The sequence below is a fragment of the Sus scrofa genome, chromosome 6 (assembly GCF_054392235.1).
Source record: "Sus scrofa isolate SSC_HxYL_T2T_F1_AM1 chromosome 6, Sscrofa_HxYL_maternal_Yorkshire_Landrace_v2.0, whole genome shotgun sequence".
Taxonomy (NCBI): Eukaryota; Metazoa; Chordata; class Mammalia; order Artiodactyla; family Suidae; genus Sus; species Sus scrofa.
This window is the reverse complement of record NC_139388.1, coordinates 167,387,602-167,406,005: the sequence shown is the minus strand read 5'-3', so window position 1 is coordinate 167,406,005 and position 18,404 is coordinate 167,387,602. Positions and strand designations below refer to the sequence as shown.

At 50.0% G+C, this 18,404-nt stretch overlaps 1 protein-coding gene across 24 annotated transcripts in view; it reads right to left on the bottom strand.

The window, feature by feature from the left end:
• Nucleotides 1-18,404, bottom strand: part of LOC100737108 (AGBL carboxypeptidase 4) — a 1,252,169-nt gene that overhangs the window by 237,955 nt on the left and 995,810 nt on the right. For 8 of the 24 annotated variants that reach the window (XR_014808340.1, XR_014808345.1, XR_014808344.1 and 5 more), the window contains exon 1: nt 13,753-14,143. The exons of 12 other annotated variants lie outside the window; for them this stretch is intronic. Coding sequence is in view for 5 of the 12 variants with exons in the window: in XM_084965120.1 (XP_084821246.1) it covers nt 13,753-13,978 (226 nt within the window). In the remaining 7 variants the exon portion in view is untranslated. Of the gene's footprint in view, nt 1-2,279; nt 8,966-10,471; nt 10,678-13,752; nt 14,144-18,404 lie in introns of those variants that run through there. 4 more of the 24 variants (XR_014808347.1, XM_084965133.1, XM_084965132.1 and 1 more) reach the window with 4 other exon arrangements.

Sequence of the window (18,404 nt, the reverse complement as noted above, 5' to 3'; positions counted from 1 at the left end):
CGCAACGTGCTAGGAAAGCTTAGAAACATGCTCATAGGCACCCAACTATTCCAGAATGTAGTCAAATGCCACATCTTCCGAAATGGTCTTAGCAACGGAGCCCCAGCGGGTCAGGAGTGGGACTCCAGGGAGAGCGAGTGCAACTCGGCTCTTCCGTGACAGGTGAGGAGGGAGGACCAAGGCCTTAGTCACACGGTCTTAGGTGCCTCCTCTTAGGAAGGAGTGTGGGGATGACAGTGATGCCTCGCAAAGGACCACATGGCACTGGCACACACCGGGTACTCAATGGATGGGACGCTAAAAGTGGTATCATCTACATGCTCAGAATCATTTTCTTTCCCTAAGCATAAGGGGAACAAAGACAGAATTAGAAAACCCAAGAGATGACTTCAGAGGGTATCAAGTGTAAGGGAACCGTCTAGAGAAGAAGACGCCCTCCTGATCAGAGAAGAAAACGGCCTTTCTCACTAACGGGGAGCAACCCTCGGGTTCCAGTTCCACCAGAAAGGCCAGTTCTGAGCTCTTGCTCTCTTTGTACCTATAACGTGCAACCAGGGGTGAGGCATGAGCATTAGCAAGGACTGTGGTCCTTCAAAAAGAGCAACAGCTCCCCTCCTACAAACCAGTGCTGACGCCAAGTCAAGAAGCTGCTAAACGTAAAACCTAAAGAAAGGGCACCAAATGAAGTTACCCCGAAATGGGGAGGGTGGGCGTTTTCACATGTGAAAAAACAGAGAGCGCGAGAAACTGAAAGAGACGCAGGGGATCAGCGGGTGGTGTCAGGACTCGTGGATGTGTTGAGGCAAAGCTCCTGGGCTACTCTTCAGTTTGACAAGTTCAAGGGCAAAAATCTGAGATGCAGCCACGAAACTAGAAATGACAAGCTGTGCGCTGCCACTCTGAGCTGAAACTCTGCAGCTCAGGATCCTGGTGCTGTGGAGAGAAGCTGCCATTCAGACTCAAAAACCAGGCACTTCTCAGATCATCTCACTTAACCCTTTCAAAATGGAGATGAGATTCCAAATGGTAGGTCTAGGCACCCATCCACTCAACAGTCAGGCCCAGGGACACGGGAGGAGCAGGACAGGCAGGGGTCCCAGTCTGGAGAGCCCCCCGCTGCGCAAGGACACAGAAGTTAGCGCCATAACACGAACAGGATGAGAGTCCCGGGTCCAGCGCTCTTCCTCTGGTGCCTCAGCTTAACATTGACCGAGACTTTATACTTGCAGGCTCTACCTAGCCAGGGCCTTGGACCACTGAGAATGAAAGCCTGTTTGGAGGACACTAGATAAAAACCCATGAAAAAGAAAAGCCCTCAAATAAAACTGAGACAGGATCTCAAGGAGTGAGTTTGAACAAGGGGAGCGTAACTGCTATAGGATCTCGGGGACGAGGGAGATGGTTTCGGTCAGGGCGACCAAGGCGGGCCTCTGAGAGGAAGTGTCCTTTGAGCCAGACGCCTTACTTCCTGGGTGTATTGGGTCGCTTACTCTACTTCTCTGGTCTATTTCCTCACTTGCAGCCTCAGTTGCCAGGGTGCAGTGAAGATGATAAATTCTGTGTGTTAAGAACCTGAGCAGAGTGAATGGCACTTGGACGGTCCGTGTTCATAGAAGGGAGAGCCATTGCTGGATGACGAGAAGAGGGATAAAGAAGAGAAACCAAAAAAAAAGAGAGGTCAGGAAAATATCTACACTGGAATGTTTACAAAAGATTGGCAGGAAAAAAGAGGTGAGGAGTGAAGTTGAGGCGGCAGGGCCAAGGCAAGAAGAACGGAGGCTCGCCTGCAGGCGTGGAAGAGGCCGGAGGAGTCAGACAGGTGGGCTCCACGTCCAGCTCTGACACCTGGTGGGGTGAGAGGAGGTCAGGCCAGCTGCTGGGTCCGTGAACGTCACCGTTCTCTCTCTGTAGAGACGGAGACAGAATGCTGGCCTCCGGTGGGATCAAGTCGGCCAGGTAAGTGTGCCTTGAAGGCAACACACCCCTGTGCTTGGCACAGATGACAACGCTCCGCAGAGCCTGCTGCTGGCCCAGGGCTGCTGCAGGCTTGCTCCGAGAGGTGGAGACCTGCCCAGCTGCCCACCTGAGAGGGGGGACACTCGGGGGAGCTCTACCCCCGCCGGAGACAGGAGCCCCCGCCCCACCAGCTATACCCAAAGCTCCGTGCTCCTCCATCTAACTGGAAGCCCGCCTCCTTTCCCGTCTGCTGGACCAACTCCTCTCAGCCCCCACTCCGCTCCTCCTTCCTCCTCAAAGTTCCCACTACACCTCACACATACCTTCTCTATAGCCAATTTTCTTACTGGGTTGCAATCATCGGCTCTAAGGTCGACCTTGCCCACGGGAGTGTGAACAGGCAGGGTCCGTACCATACGGGAGGCCATACACCACAGGGACGCATCGAAAAAGAAAAAAAATTAATAGAAGAATAAAAAAGAAGGCTACACGAGTAAGCATATAAACAGAGGCTCAGAATCATGTTATTATGGAAGTTGAAATAAAAAATAATACAATCAGATATACTTCATACTCGCTAGGATGGCTACCAAAACAAAAAAAAAAAAAAAAGGAGAGACAAGAACAAGAGAAAAATGAGAAGCACTGGGAGGACGTGGAGAAAACCCTCATACACTCCTGGTGGGAATGTACAATGGGGCGGCCCCTGCGGAAAACAGTTTCTCAAAAGCTTACACGATCCAGCAATCCCACTCCTAGGTGTGTACGCAAGAGACGTGAAGCCACGTCCACCGAACACTGCTGTGCAAATGTCCGTCAGCGACATTATCCGTACGAGTCAAAAGGTGGAAAGGACCCAGCTGTCCATCAGCGTGCGAATGGATGAGCAAACCGTGGTATAGCCATGCAGTGGCTGCTATTCCGCCATAAAAAGAAAGTATTTCATTCCTACTACAACGTGCATGGACCCTGAAAACATTATGCAACGTGAAAGAAGCCAGACGCCAAGGACACATGATGTATGACTCCACATATAGGAAAGGTCCAGAACAGGCATATCCACAGAGACAGAAAGCAGATAATACTTGCCAGGGGTGTAGGGGGAAGGGGCAATGTTACCCTCTCCATGGGTAACAGGAGTTTCTTTTTGATGAAACTGTTCTGAAATGAGATAGTGAACGTGGTTGCAGAACACTGAATTGTACACACTTTAAAATGGTCAAAGTGGTGACTTTTACGTTATTCTGCTCCCATTAAAAACTTGACTACCGCTTTTAGAATGTCTACTCCCTATCAGATACCACCATAAGGCTCTGCGCATGTATTACTATTCTTCCCAACCCTGCAGTTAGGTATTAGTTGCGTTTGTTTTTTCCCCACAAAAGAAGAAATGAAACTCAAAGACGGCTTAAAGCCACCCAGAGGGGAAGGGGCAGAGCCAGGATTCAATCTAGACCTCAGCCTCCCAAGCACATGCCCACGCTTGAAATAGGGTAGAGCCATATCCATAAACGCCAAATGAATAAACGATAGCTCTAGACAGGACATCTAAGTTCCCCAGGCTGAAGCTCAAAGCAGAGGACCCCTCTGGCTCTCCTGTGGATTCCCCTGGCCTTGGGAAGTCCCCAGATAGCAGCAACCATCACCAGGCACAAGAATTAGGAGGCAGGCCAGGCCTCAGGGCTTGAATGGGTTCTTTGAAAAGGCCGGCTGAGCTTACAGGAAGGTCTGAGGGACAGGAGTGAGCTCCAGAAAGCAGCAGAGGCAGACAGTCCCTCCAACCTCCCACCCCCGACCTGGATCCTGGCTGCCCTAATGCCTGGCCAGGGAGACGCTGACGCTCCTCTGAGAGCCGCCTAATGCTCGTCAGTCTCCTCCTTGAGCCGGGCTCGTGGACGAGCGCTCAGGAAGCTCTGGGGCCTCCGCTCGTCCTTGTCTGCAGTCAGCAGACATTTACTGAGCCTTGATGTGGGCTGAGCACTATGCTAAGTGGTCTCTGTCTTCGGGATCCTCATCACCCAGGCTGTACCAAGAACCCAACCAGAATACAAAGTTTGACTTTCTAAGAGATGCTGGCTCATATGGGGCACGGGGCACCCCCCCACCCCACCCCTGCCACTGCCAGGCCTTCCTCCCTCTAATCCTGAGTTAAATGTGATGTCCCCCACACACATCCAGTCCCCTGGAGGTTATGGGACACTCAGTGTCACTGCAAAAAGTGGAGAAGGCGAGGGGAGGCCCAGGGTTTAATAAAAGCAGCCCAGTCTTTCGAATCAGGTGGTTCTGGTTTGGAATTCTGGCTCTGCTACACGCTGACTGTGGGAACATGGGCGAGCTACGCCACCTGTCTGAGTCTCACTTTCATCATCTGTAAGGTAGGGATAATACACTGTTTTTCCAGAGTTCGTGTATATAAAACACCACATGCATAGTTGCCTTCTTGACATGGGTGTTCACGGAATGGAGGCTGTGAGGCTACCCCTGTGGGTCATGTGGTTGGCACTTAGCCTACAGTTAAAGAGAACCACGGCAGGTATCCGACACAGACACCGATTGAGACAAGACGAAAGAGACGTTTGGGGAAGATGAATGTGGCAGTGACAAGCCAGATGGATGAGGTATGAGGAGGAGACTGAACACAGGGTGACAAGAAGCCATCACTCGTGACTGGTCCTGTTACCGAAGGTGAACGGCGGTGTGGATCGTCCAAGACAGCAGGTACCTTCCCCAGCATCTGAATGTCGCCTTGGAGAATGCTTTGCATTCCAGGAAACCACAGAAGCAGCTAGCACAGGACTCAAAGGGATGTGGCAAACTCTCTAGTCAGCCTGCCTTTGCAACTTCTCTAAGCTTGAAAGCAAATAATCAGTTTGAGGGTAAGCAGAAGTAAATATGCAGCGGCTGAAGGGACACTCTTCATTGATTCTGACTGTCTGATTCCTTCATTTCCAGGGCAAGAGAACCAACAAGGATTTGGGGATCAGCTCTCTCCTCCCGCGTTCCAGCTACTATGTTGTCAGCTAACGGCCTTCATCCATTCGACGAAGGCTATGCATCTACCACGGGCCAGGCCGCGTGCCAAATTCTTTACTAACGTCAGTATATCTAATCTCCATCATGATTCTGTGGAAGCAGAAATTGAGGCTCAAAGAAGTGAGGCGGCTCGCCTAAGGCATAAAGCTATTAAATATCAGAGCCAGAATTTCTAGTCAGGTCTGCATGACACTGAGGCCCTGTGCCTATCACCCAATGATCCCATAGGCAAAGAAAACTACCAAGTTGCTGTAACTTCCCCCACTGAACTGAAAGGCACACAAAAAATGGTGAGTGTGCCAATAAAATTTCCCAAGTGCCAGCCTTTCTCTGAGGCCCTTGTCTACACCCAGGAGAACACTCTGAAAACTCCCAAACTGAATTGAGCACAAGTATGGTGTCATACCCGTCTCCTGACACAGCGTATCAAGACTACCAAACTCTAAACAATCCCCTAAAGGAGTCCCTGTTCAAAGCCATAACCTACGGCAGAAGCTGCTCTTCAAAAACACAGAAGAACTTGGTATTTGTTAGGAATCTGAGCGGGAGATTAAATTTACCACTAGAAGAAAAAAAAATGGAGGCATGGCAATAAGCAAACAGAGTTTTAGAAAACAGGCTGGTGGACAGGAAATGAGGCTGTCTTCAAAAGCGAAAATACCCCTGAAGAATCTGAAATACAGCTGAACTGGGAGAGGCACTGTCTTGACACCCATTCTACATAAAAGCATGCTGATAATTAAAAGAATCCAATATCAGAGAGTTTAATGTGGTGTAGGTTTGTTAGCTAGGATGAAATTCTGAAAGGCTAAATATAAAATGTTTCACATAAGTTTTGCCTTGTTTTAAAAATACCTATATGCAAGTTTAGAGTTCTTCATTGGTTAAAAAAAAAACCATGCAAAGTCTTATGTTTGCATGAAAAACAGATATGTCACAGAAAAGGCATGCACATCTCATTCTCTGGCCTATGGTGTTTGTTTTCATAAAATCCAAGGCAGACAAAATTCTCCAGTCTCAAGGACTATATCTAGCCAACACAACAAGAAGATGAGTGCTGGCTGTGGCAAAGCAGAAAGAAGTCAGGAGGCACAGGTTCGAGGCCTGGCTCTGCAGCTCATCCCCTGGGGTACCGGCCACTTCGTTCAGCTTTCTTCTCTATGACACATGGGGGCTAGACGAGGAAACCTTACAAGGTCCTTCCAGCTGTGTGACCGCTCGCCCGTCACAGGGGATCCAGGTCTCCTCTTCTGGGCAGTGCAGGGTAAAAGAAGATGATTCAGGCTTCCAGGTGGGGCCCCTGAAGCCAGGTCCTACCGAGACTGTCCACAAGGGGAGAAAATTGCTGACCAGGTTTCAGTAGGTCTCCTTGCTCTCGCTCCCACGGCCTCACGGGCCTTGGCACAGACAGAACTGGGAACCTCCTCCTGCTGGCTCATCTGTTCAGCTGCCCCCTTGTGCTTCACCAGGCTGTTGCTGCCAGGGTGAAAAGTGGGCCCCACCACAGGGTCACAGAGGGGCAAAACCTGAGGGTAGATGGTCAGCCTTTCACGCCAAAGTCAAGCCCCAGGAGGATTTACAACACACACCCAAGTTAAATTTTAAACCTGTCTGCTCCTTGGCGTTCCCTTCCGCAGATGGCAGCAGCCACGACTAAGCAAGCTGTCCTCTGGACAGGGCTTAGCCACTGCAGTCCTGAGCAGCTACTGACCTTTAAGGAGGACCTACCACGCGCTAGATACGTCTCCATACTACCTGGCTCAGTAACACAGTGGGCGAGTCGCTGATTACTCTCGCTGCATTAGCGATGAGCACCTGAATCTCAGAGAAGGGAGGTAATCTCCCTAAGGTCACACAGCTTGTAAGTAACAGGGTCACCATGTGAACCCAGACCGTCTGATTTCAAAGCCTATCTTCTTTCAGCTCTCGGACGCTGCTCCTTGATACTTAAGGACGTGACCTAGAGGAGGGAGGCATCTAACCGAATTCTCCCAAAGAGCAGGATTCTATCCTAAAGTATCCCTGACCTGCTTGCCACCTCCCAGGACGGGGAGCTCATCACCACGCTGGAAGCCCTCTCTGTTGTGCGTCTCCTCTCTCTGCGAGTATTATATTATTCCCACCCAGTGCTATGAATTCCACTCTCTGGACCCAGTTTTGCTTTCTGGACCCCAAACAACAGAGCTGATCCTTCCTCTACTGGGGCAAAACTCTTACATTCAAAACTACCAAAATGCCATCCCATGCACATCTTTTTTTCTGACTTTTACATTTATTCTATGTCTCACCAGTGAGCTCAGAGGAAAAAGTCGTTGCTCCAGTTAAAAGAAACAAAACCAAACTTACACGTGGGATGCAAAGCCTTCCATCCTCAGTTGATTTCCACGATGCCAAGCATCTCTCCTGGTTATCACTTGACTCTCAGTCCATCTCTGGCTGCTGCTTGCCAGGCACCTTTCTGGGCTCCACTGCTTCCCCTGTGCCCTTAAAGGCTGGTGTGCAGAAGAGTTCTGCATGATTTGCTTACTCTGCACCTCTCCCACCAGGACACCCCCGTCCAGCTAATGACTTCCACATTGGGATCTGTAGCCCAATTTCAGAGCGTTCTCCTGCACCGTGGGCCATGTGCCTAATTGCTCTCCCGGAATATCTGCCGAGATGTCCCATGGGCCCCTCAGAACCATCTTGTCTCAAACTAAGCTCATCTTCTCCCCTTCCAACCAACAACTCTCCTCGTGCTCCCTATGGAGGGAGGAGAACCCGGATCATCACAGCATCACATCAGCCTCACCCACATCACCGCAACCAGAGCGTTCCCAAGGGCCGTGGATTCTCCTTCCTTAATCCATCTCAGATCCATCACGACCACTGCCACCTTCGTTTAGGTATCATGCTCTTTGGTTGACCTGACTCGCCCTTCTCCATAGCCCTCGTCTGGCACCTATAGCATCTGCTCAACAACTGTTTCAGTAGCTTTCTTCTCTCGGGTAAAACAAGAAGCCCTATCTCACAAGGATGTGGAAAGAGTAAGTACGCGGCAATTCCCAGCACCGAACCTGAAAGCTGGGGAGTAGTTAACAAATACTGGAAACAATGCCTAGTCCTCCTCCTGCATTTACCTCCAGTCTAATCCTGACCACCACCGAGGATAACTCAACACCTGGGGAACTTCAACGACCCAGAGAAAAACTCTTCAGGGTATGTGTGCCTTTCTGATGAGCATTTTAAAACGAAGAGAACATACATCTTCTTTCTCTAAGGAACTTAGACGGCAAAGCAGGTAGGCACAGTTGAAAGAGAATACATCTTGGAGTCAAAGATTTAAATTTGAATTCCACTTTTCTGGTGTGTTTTTAAAAATAAAAACCAGTATGCTCTTGAATAACAAAAAACCACAAAAAAGAGCAAGACCTCAGCTTGCCTGAGGCAATTTTTTCTTTCATCCTGTGAACCAGAACTCTGAAGCACTCGGCAACATATACTATGTAGTTGTAACAAATATGTGTTTCTTAAACAAGACAAATCACATCGGACGGAACCTTTAATGGTTAAGATTTAAGTACAATCTGTAACAGATGACAGCAGGCAAGTTCCAATCTTTGCTCCAATGTATATCAGCAGAACATGTCCAAACCTAAATTAAAAGTTTTCACTCGCTTAAGAAAAAAAAAAAATCCTTTTGTTGGCAGACTCCCACTGATGACATGCAACAATCTTTGCATATGAAATCGGCTCGTCCCCTGCTTCGCTGCTAACTTTGTAGAAGTTCCAAAGCGTTTCTGGAGCAAGTGATCTATTTGGACCGACAATGCCAAGCTGGGACCTGAGCCCTGAATGAGCTAAAATTACCAAAGCAAGAAGAACATGGCTTTGGAAGCTATTTTCCCCCAAGTGTGGGGTTTCTTCTCGTCAAGGGAGTGATAAAGAATGCTGACTTTTTCCAGATGAACAAAGTTGAATGAAACCTCCAAATCTCACGGCAGGTTACTATTACGAAAAACAAGCTGCTGCTACAGAGGTTCTTGTCCTCCCTCCCTCCTCTCCCCAAGCATAAAAAATGCACCTGTCTTCCCCAAATTGGTGAATTCAGTGAGTTCAACGTGGGCGGACTGGAGTGGACTGACTATGTGCTGGGCACAGCAGATGCAGAGACGAGGATGGCAGACACATTCCCAACCAACCCAAACAAGACACAAAACGCTAAGATCCCTAAACAAGGGACAAGCAAAAGCAAAGCAAAACGGGAGCTCCGAGGGGGCGTTTCCCTGGGGGACAGAGGGTGGAAGAGGGTGCTGCCAGGGCCTGCACCCACTCCTCTGGGACAGCCCGCAGCTCGCTGGACCGCAGGCACCTCACACATCTGCCTTCCCCACTAGAGGGTGCGCTCCACGTCACACAGTGATTAATCCGTCCTGGTTGGCTCAAAAGAGGGCCTGAGGGTGTGTTCTCAATCTGGCACAAAATACCACAGCTCTCAGGGAAGCTGGAGAAGTAAGGGGGCCCCGGGGTCACCATGAATGCCCAGGCTAAGAAGCAGACCTTCTACTCAGTAGGCAACAGGGAGCTACACAAGGTTCTAAAGAGAGCAGTGACTTGACTAAGACTGTGTTTTAGAAGATCAGCCTGACAGCAGTTTGGAAAACAGATTGAGGCAGATCAATTAGAAGGAGCTGGTGGAGATGAGTAAAAGCTGGGGTGGGCCTGGATGCGAGGAGGGGGGCAGAGTCAAAAAATAAGATTTAAAAGATAACTTGCAAAGGCCACCTAGAATGGGTCCTTTTGCTGCGCTGCTCCAGGGCCTGGCTCCTACCTCTATGTAGCCATTGCTTTGGGCCCTAAGATGACATTGGCCCTGAGGCCCATGCCCATGTCTTTGTCACTCTGCTGGGACAAAAACTTACACAGCAGGGCCTGAAAAGTTAACTCTTATCTCTCCAGGGTTGTGCTGTCTTTCAATCCCAGGGCCTCAGGGTTGGAGCATTCTTTTATTACAGCCTGGGCCTGGTGGGTAGAAGTAGGAAAGGGGACGTGTGACAACAAAAGGAAGTTAGCATACTCAAATAAAAATAACAGAGCAGAGGGGCCTGGAGAGGACGGCGCAGGACGTTAAGACCCTGCGCTCAGAGAAAACCCGTTTCGGCCCCAGAAAACAACATGGACTCAATAGGATGAGCCCAGCAGCAGGCTGGGCTGCAGGGAGATAACGGGAAGCTCTCCAAGTGGGCTGCTCTCACTTTCACAAGCTGTTGGGCAAATAAATGACAGTGACGGAGGAGAGACCACATCCAAAGATAAGCCAAGTCTCGAGCTGCGTGGATGCTCCTCGGGGGAGGGGAGCTCGTTTGAGGTTTCCTCAGGAAGACGACAACACGTAGCAGGGACTGAGGGAGGTGTGGGTGCCCTGCAGGAGTGGGGCTGGTCAGGGAGAGCAGAAGGGGCTCGAAAACAGCACCTAAAACAGCTCTTGGGCTTGGAAACTTGCCTTGAACTCTAAGCTTCACAGGCAGTTCTGCGCCTTCCTTGCCCTCCTTCCAAGCAAGTGTGTGGCTGATGGGACCATCAGCTGCTTGACAAAGGAGACTGCCAAGTGGGGGCTGGCCCAGGAAAACCTGGATTCCAAGTCGAGCTTTGCCATTTGTTCGCTGTGCCACTGCAGGGGTCCCTGAGCCTCGGTGTCCTCATCTGGGTCTGGGGAAGACGAACAAAGATAACGCACAGGTGCAAAGCGAGACCGTCAATAAAGCTGTGTGTGGCTGTTCCCCTTGAAGTGAACTTAAGACTCGGTACTGGGTTCTGACACACCAGAAAGCATGGTGCAGACCAGCCTGGGCTGCAAAATGCAAAGTCCCACAGCTCTGGGCTCTGACATTTCCTGGACACAAGAAGAGGGACACTTGAAGACAGCTCTGGGTTGGCCTGGGCAACCAGTACAGCCACACACTTCTCACCAAAAGCCATAAAGTGGCCCTGAAACTGAAACCAGGCTTTTGAGGCCAGAGAGGGATTAATTACTCATGGCTGGTGTCACAGCACAGTGGCATTTACAACTAGGGATGCCAGAAGATGAGCTCTTAGGACCAAGTCACTGCAAGCAATTCTCAGCGCCACCCCAGCCAAGGAAGTCAAGGTGGGGTTGCAAGGTGCACAGGAGAGTTCTCCCAGGGTGACCTCCCAAACCCGCGCTGGCCTTTCCAATCAGTTCTGCAGCCAGGACGGCGGGCTCCGACTTAAAAACTGACCAGCTGATTGGAATTTTAAATGTGGTCTAGCCAACTTTGAGGTGTCCCCCGGCCCCCACCCCCAGCTTTCTCTTCTCAAGGAAAAAAAAAAAAAAATGAAGAAAGGTAGGGGTAAGTGCTTTTCAACACACTTCGCTTAAAACTGGCGCCACACTTCTTCTCTGGATCAGTCTGCCAATTTCCAGATGTTGCCTGGGTTTGTTTTTTTTTTTTTGTTTTTAATTGTTTGTTTTTAATAGGAGTTCCCATCGTGGCGCAGTGGTTAACGAATCCGACTAGGAGCCATGAGGTTGCAGGTTCGGTCCCTGCCCTTGCTCAGTGGGTTAACGATCCGGCGTTGCCGTGAGCTGTGGTGTAGGTTGCAGACGCGGCTCGGATCCCGTGTTGCTGTGGCTCTGGCGTAGGCCGGTGGCTACAGCTCCGATTCAACCCCTAGCCTGGGAACCTCCGTATGCCGCGGGAGCGGCCCAAGAAATAGCAACAACAACAACAACAACAAAAGACAAAAAATTAAAAATAAATAAATAAATAAATAAATAAATAAAAATTAAAAAAAAAAAAAAAAAAAAAAAAAAAAAAAAAAAGATTCCTGGTCCTCAGACCAATAACTACATGTGTCTTACTTAAGAAGACTTCTGTCAATTTTCAAAATCAGCGTCTGTGGGGGCCGCCATCTGCCTCAGCAGTCTCTCGGCTGTGCTTGAAGAGCCAAGCACAGTGTTTATGTTTATTGAATGAATAAATGGAAGACTGAACAATCTCTAAAAGAGGAAAACAGCCATCACACACTAAAACACACACATACCACTGACTCCTGACACACAGCCCGTCCCCTCTCCTGGGGCCCTTCCAGATCCAGGAGAAGGACAGACTCCTCAGGCAGCATGCTTTCATTTCTTCTAGCCAAGGGGAAGCTAAGGTTACAACCAGTGACAACTTCCTCAGGTCTATCCGGTACTCCTGGGGAAAAATCTTCTAATCCCTTCCCTCAGGTGATTAAAAGCAAGCAAACGAACACAATAAAACCTAACCAGCTACAACGGTTTCCCTTTTCTACACACTTTGCTGCATTCTGATTTTCCGGCCCCAGGTGTGCCCAGGTGGTGGGAGGGGGTCTACATCCCTGTACCCCAGGGCTTGTCAGAAGGTGGTAAGGATACAGTCTGTCCAAAAGGACCCCAGGTTCTCATCCGTTTCCAGCTCTTCTTCCCACTCCTCGACTCTGGAAGACCGCCTTTCCAGAGGCAAGGCAACAGGAGGTGGTGGAAAGGAACTAGTCATGAGCCAGAGCTCTAATCTACTGCTAATTTGCCACAGGATCCCGGGGAAGTCACTTCTCTTTTTCTAGCCACAGTTTCCTTATTTGCCAGATTTAAATATGATACACGTTGGATTCATCTTTTAACAGAAATAAATGTGAGAAAGCAAAGGAAGTTAGAGAAGAAGAAAAAAAAGTCTCAAAACTATAATACACTAGCAATAGCTCCTAATCCCTGGCCTTTGCTTCCGAGTGGAGGGCAGGGTGGCTTACTGTCTCTGCCCACTCCAAGGTACACGCTCCTTGCCAGCAACAGCGAAAAGGCTGCTCCCCCAAGTGGAAGTGATACTTTCCTCTTCCCAAGCTTCCTAGAACTAACTGGGAAAGAGGGGCCTCTGACTTTTCAAAGGAAAAGGTGCTTCAGGACAGCAGAAAGAACTTGGTGAAGGAGGCTAGAGGGCTGGTTCCCTCCGATCACCAACTGAACCTTAGTTTCCTCATCTGTCGAGTGGATCTGAGACCACCTGCTCTGCCTATTTCTCAGGGCCCCAGGAAAGCAGGAATGGGGGGTGTCTGGTTATATCCTGGCCTAGAAACTCTCTCCTGGCTCTCAGCTCTCACTCAGGGAGCCTTCTGCGAGATTCTTCAGTGTGGAGGCTGAGGGATGCTGTGTGTTGCTACCTCTTTACCTGTCACCTAGCCAGGGAGGGGCAGGAGAGAGTGGCACGCAGTGCCCAGTGATCAAGGCCTCTTCATCCTGTCCAGCGATGGCCCAGATGGGACAAGAGTGTCATAGCTTCCCTCTGTGAAGAGAGTCTGACGACATCAGCCTTGTCCTCACTCCCGGGAGGTACTAGGGCCTTAATGGGAAAGACAGACAACTAAAGAAACTAAGGAGACCCAAGGAGCAGGGAGGGGAGGAACTGAGAGAGAGGTAAACGGAAGGTGAGAGACAGAAACGAAGGTACACACAGGTGGGGCGAGAAAGGCAAAGTGAAGGAGCCTGTGGAATAGACAGAAAGAGTAGGGCAGATACAGAGGTGGGGACAGACTGACAGCGCGGGAGTTGTCCGGGAGGCAGGCGGGGAAGACAAAGGGGACCACCCCGGCTTTTTAACTGGTCTGGCCTTCTAGAGACACCCCGGCCCCCAAAGCAAAGCCGAGGACACAGGAGGAGGGGCCGGAGCAAGCAGTGGCTCCCCCGGGCCCCCTCTCCGGTCCCGGCCCCCGCCCCGTCCCCGGGTCCCTCCCGGCCCGCTCGCTCACCTGCCAGCGCCAGGATCTGGGCCTTGTGGAGCAGCAGTGCGCCCCAGTCTCGGGGGGCGCGCGGGGGGCTCTCGGGCCCGGCGCCCAGCTCCTCCGGGCCCCGGTACACGGCGTACACCTTCTGGTTGTCAAAATCCAGCCGCGAGCGGGGGCTGAAGTCGCGCACGCACGACACGGGCAGCGCGTAGCAGACGTTGTCCTCCAGGAACCGCACAAAGGCGTACATGGTGGGCGCCGGGGGCGGGCCCGGCCGGCCGCTCGGCCCGCGGGGCGGGCGCGGAGGGGGGGACCCGGCGGGGGGGCGCGAGCCGCGCGGCCGGGCCGGGGGGCGGGGGCGGCTCCCCGGGACCCGGGCTCCCCCCGCTGTTATTGTTCCTGAAAGCTCCGCTCTGCCAATCGGCTGCTCTCGCCTGGGCGCGGAACCGGGCGGGAGGGGGCGGGGGGCGGGGGGCGGAGAGGGGGTTTGGAAGCGCACCGCCACGCGCGAAGTCAGACCCGAGCAATCACAACCGGAGCGCGATTCGCCCGGGGAGGGGGGAAAGGGCAGAGAGCTGGCACGGCAATAATGATCATAACAATAGCCTTGCGGGGGGAAAAAGAGAAAATGCACTGATTGATAATTAAAGGCGCGCCGCGTGCAGGATCTGTCGCTTCTACAATCGCGCTGCAAAACAAATTGCATTGCAACAAAACTGCCCTGCAAAGGAGGGGAGCGCGTGAGAGCAGGAACGCAGGGCGCGGGGCAGTCCTGTTTGGATCCCTAAGTGTAAACTTGCGCTGGCAGGCCAGCCGAATTTTGGAGGCTTTCAAATAATCTTCACCACTTCTCTCAGCCCCTTTAGTTCGCTTTGTTTGTTCGTTTGTCGAAATAGCAAAACTGCCAGCTCCCCTGTGGGGAGGGTCAGTCAGCCAGAAAAGTTCCCCCTGCGCTGCTGCCGCACTAGCTCTGACCAAAACCTGGGGCACATCTGGGATTTCCAGCTGGACCAGATGGCTGGGGTGGTGGAGAGTTTGTCAGGGACCCCTCTTCCCTGCAGTCTTCGTCCAGTGCAGCCCCCTCCACAGCATGCCTGTCTCTGAGCTGGGACCAGTTGGAATGAGCAGCGAGTGGAGGGAGGCAGGGAGGAAGGCTGACCCAGGGGAATGGGGCACAAAGTCAGGAATGGGGCTCTGTGAGTCTTTGCTCTGTCCCTAGTATCACAGGCAGAAGAGAGTCAGCAGAGCTTTGTGTCTCCCCAGACAAGTCTGAACACCACCAACTACCCAAAGAGGGCTGCCTGGGCTCTGCTGTCACAGGAAGCCCATCTCAGAGGGGTCAGCATTTTCGCACCTGTGCCTCGGAGAGGCTGGGCTTTGTATTGAATATGGCTACTTATATTCCCATTGCCTAGCACAGACCTGGCACTGGACAGGGGCTCAATGGATTTTGGGGTGAAAAATAATAATAAATAAAAATCCACATTCACCCAGCCATCCAGTCACCCATACTTTTATTCAAGCAACCAACATGCAGTGGGTATGTGCTACATGCCAAGTTGGCATCTAAGGGCTGTTGGTCGAGAGGTGGACAGACAGGACAAACACCCGGATCCCTTGCAGTGTTAGGCAATGTACCAGAACTTGAGTCTGGATTTTGGGTTCCTGTGCCAAAATTAGGTTACTATATGAATAACACACCTTCTCTGTTCTGGAAACCCTTACAGTCTGGTGTGAAAGTATTAAGAAAGTATAAGTAAGAAATTATGTTATAGAGAGAAAAGTGTTTTCATAGAGGAATGCTGAATGGAGGTGGCAGACTGAATTAAACGTTACATTTTTTAAAAAGTCATTTAAGTGAACTCAATCTGTGAGAACAACACAAAATAAATGGACCCAAATGTTGTTTCTCAGTACTGGTGGCTGATTTTGTTCTCCTTTGTGTGTTTATACGTATATAACTACTTTCCACAATAAGCAGGCATTCCTTTATAATCAGAAAGCATTAAACATTATTATTTTTTTTTAAAAAGCACTGTGCTCACGTTTCAGATCAGCTACACTAATGATGATGTGGCTAGGACAAACTTGCAAATTATTTCACTGTGGTTGGGGGAGTAAATTATACAGGTGAACCCCATTAACACGCAGCTCCCAGATCCAATGTACAGGTCATATCAAGTTCCCCTAAACCAACCCTCTGGCATATTTGCGATGACAGCCAGACATGACCACGTGTTGTCCTGATGCAGATGCTGGAACTCTGTTGCCCCACATACTTGCGGAAAAAAGAGGAGCCACTCTGAGTCGTTCTAGCAGATTTACCTTTATGATTATGATTCTTTTGGACTGATCTTACACGAGTTCTTATTTTAAGAATACATTCCTCTGATAGTCAAGGGGAAGTAATGTGTAGCAAGACTTCTGATAATTTGCAAGGTGGATCACGCAGCATTGGCCATATTTCATGAAATACCATGAAGCTCCAAGCTACTTTGGCAAAATAATTTCAAGTAGCACCATGACCAACCTCCTAGCCCGTCCAGATGAAAGTGACCCCCAAATATATTACCAGTCTCATCTCTCACCACCTTCCTGGACACAGTATACTCCAGACACATTAAACTACTTGACATTTCCCAAGATAGCCTGTTATATCAGGTCTCAGTCCTTTGTGCTGCCCTCATCCTGGGAAGTTTTTCCTCCTGGAGTGCACAGTGACCTCAGCTTCCCTGAAGGCCAGCTCAGATGTCACCTCTTCCATGAAGCTTCCCCCACCCAGCCTCTTTCTTCATGCACAGGCAGTCTCTTTCTCCTATTTTGTCCCAGCACCTTTTATGTCCTGTCATTAGAATGAGCTCTTTGATAGGGGACAAAAGGCTGTGTAACCTCAGCATCCTAGGATCCAGCCCAGGGCTAAAGAGAGAAGGCTTATGAAGCAGATGCATTAAAGAAAGACACCGCATGAATAACAAATCTCTCGCGTGGTTTTTCTGAAAATCTGTCCCTTCTTTTCGGAGTTGGAGCTGAAGCCCAACTCTTTCCCACTCCCAGTGACCAAAATGCGGCATGCGGATTCCACCCCCTGTGAGACAGACACATCCGTGAACATATGAAATATCATTGCACACTCAGGTTCAAACAAATTCCCTACCCAAGTCAGTGTAAATCTCTCTCATAAGGGGGTAGTTCCATCTTCCAAGAACCCAGAAAGAAGAAAAGAAAAAGTAATGATGTGAATGCCAACAGAGAAAACATAGACTCGATACATTTTGCATGTAGGGGTACAGAATGGACTCTAGAGGTGGATGGCAGGTACAGGATGCTCAGAGAGACACCCTTTGGCAGCCTAAAGCCAACAGAAAGACACCCAGACTTTCTGCTTCCTGCATATCTCACACAGTCTTTTAACACAGCTTCTAGAGAACCTACTAAGTGTGCCTCCTCTGTCCAGTGAAAACTGAGTCAGAGTACTTCTTTGACCCAGAGACTGTTGCCCTGGGCTTTACACATGCCAGAAACTCAAGATGTTGATGATTCATTGATTGGCAAACAAAGACAGTTCAAAAGTACACATTTCAGATTTAAAGAGGTGGTTAAAAACGTCAAGTTCATCCAGATCACGGTTGAATTCTCTCCCCAGTATCCCTACCAGATGGTCATCCAGACACTTCTTATATGGGTCTAACATCAGGAAGTTTACTTGCACTGGACACCGCTGACTCTTAGGTCTTTCCTACTTACCCTGAGGCAGAACCTTACACCTTATAGCTACCATTCTAGGCTCACCACCAAGAATCTCCTGCCAGCCCATCAGATCTGGAAAAACTTGGGATCCTGTCTCCTTGTCTGTCTTCTGCCCAGGCATCGTCACTTCCTTCACCTGTCTTTCCTCACTTGACCTGGTTTCCGTGATGATAACTGTGATATCTATTTTTCCTCCAAAGCTTACTTATAAACCTGGCATGCCAGGCTCCAAGTATACAGGACCACAATTAATTTCACACCGATCCCTTCAAGTGGGTATTACTGACCCCGTGGTAGAGTTAAGAAAATTGAGACTTATGGCAAAGCAGTTTAGCTCCGGGGAGTCCTGGAAGGCTTGTGGTCATATTTGCATTTGAGACATTTTAGACTAGAAGCAGCGCAGGGGGAGGGGTGGAGGGAAGACGAGGCTGGGGAGTGCAAGGCCTGTGAGGAGGCCGACTCTCCTCTCCCTGGCCCTCCCCGCCTCCTCTTTCTAACGGGCCGAATCTGCTCTGCCTCTCATCCAAGCCCTTCTAATGGAGCAGAAAATGTACACATCTGGGGCAGCTTTGCAACTGCGTCTCCGCTGCGCCTTCCTGTCGAGTTGTGCAGAGCCTTGGGTTAATGTCAAGCTCCTTCGGTTTAGCCAGCTGAAGCATGGTCAGTGGCAGCAGGGGGACTTATGTTTCATATTACTGCATGGAATTCTCAATGTACTTTGTAAAACTATTTTAAGGAGACCTGGGTTCTGTGAGTTTTCAAAGCAACTGGAGCGTGTCTTTTCAACCTCTCTGCTAATGATTGACCACATTTTTTCATGATCTTGCCTTTTTTCCCTGTGATATTTAATTTGACTTTTTAAGTCTTTGCTTTTTAAATTTTTTATTTCTTTTTTCATTCTGCCCAGAAAAGAAACTCGCTGTGCTGTG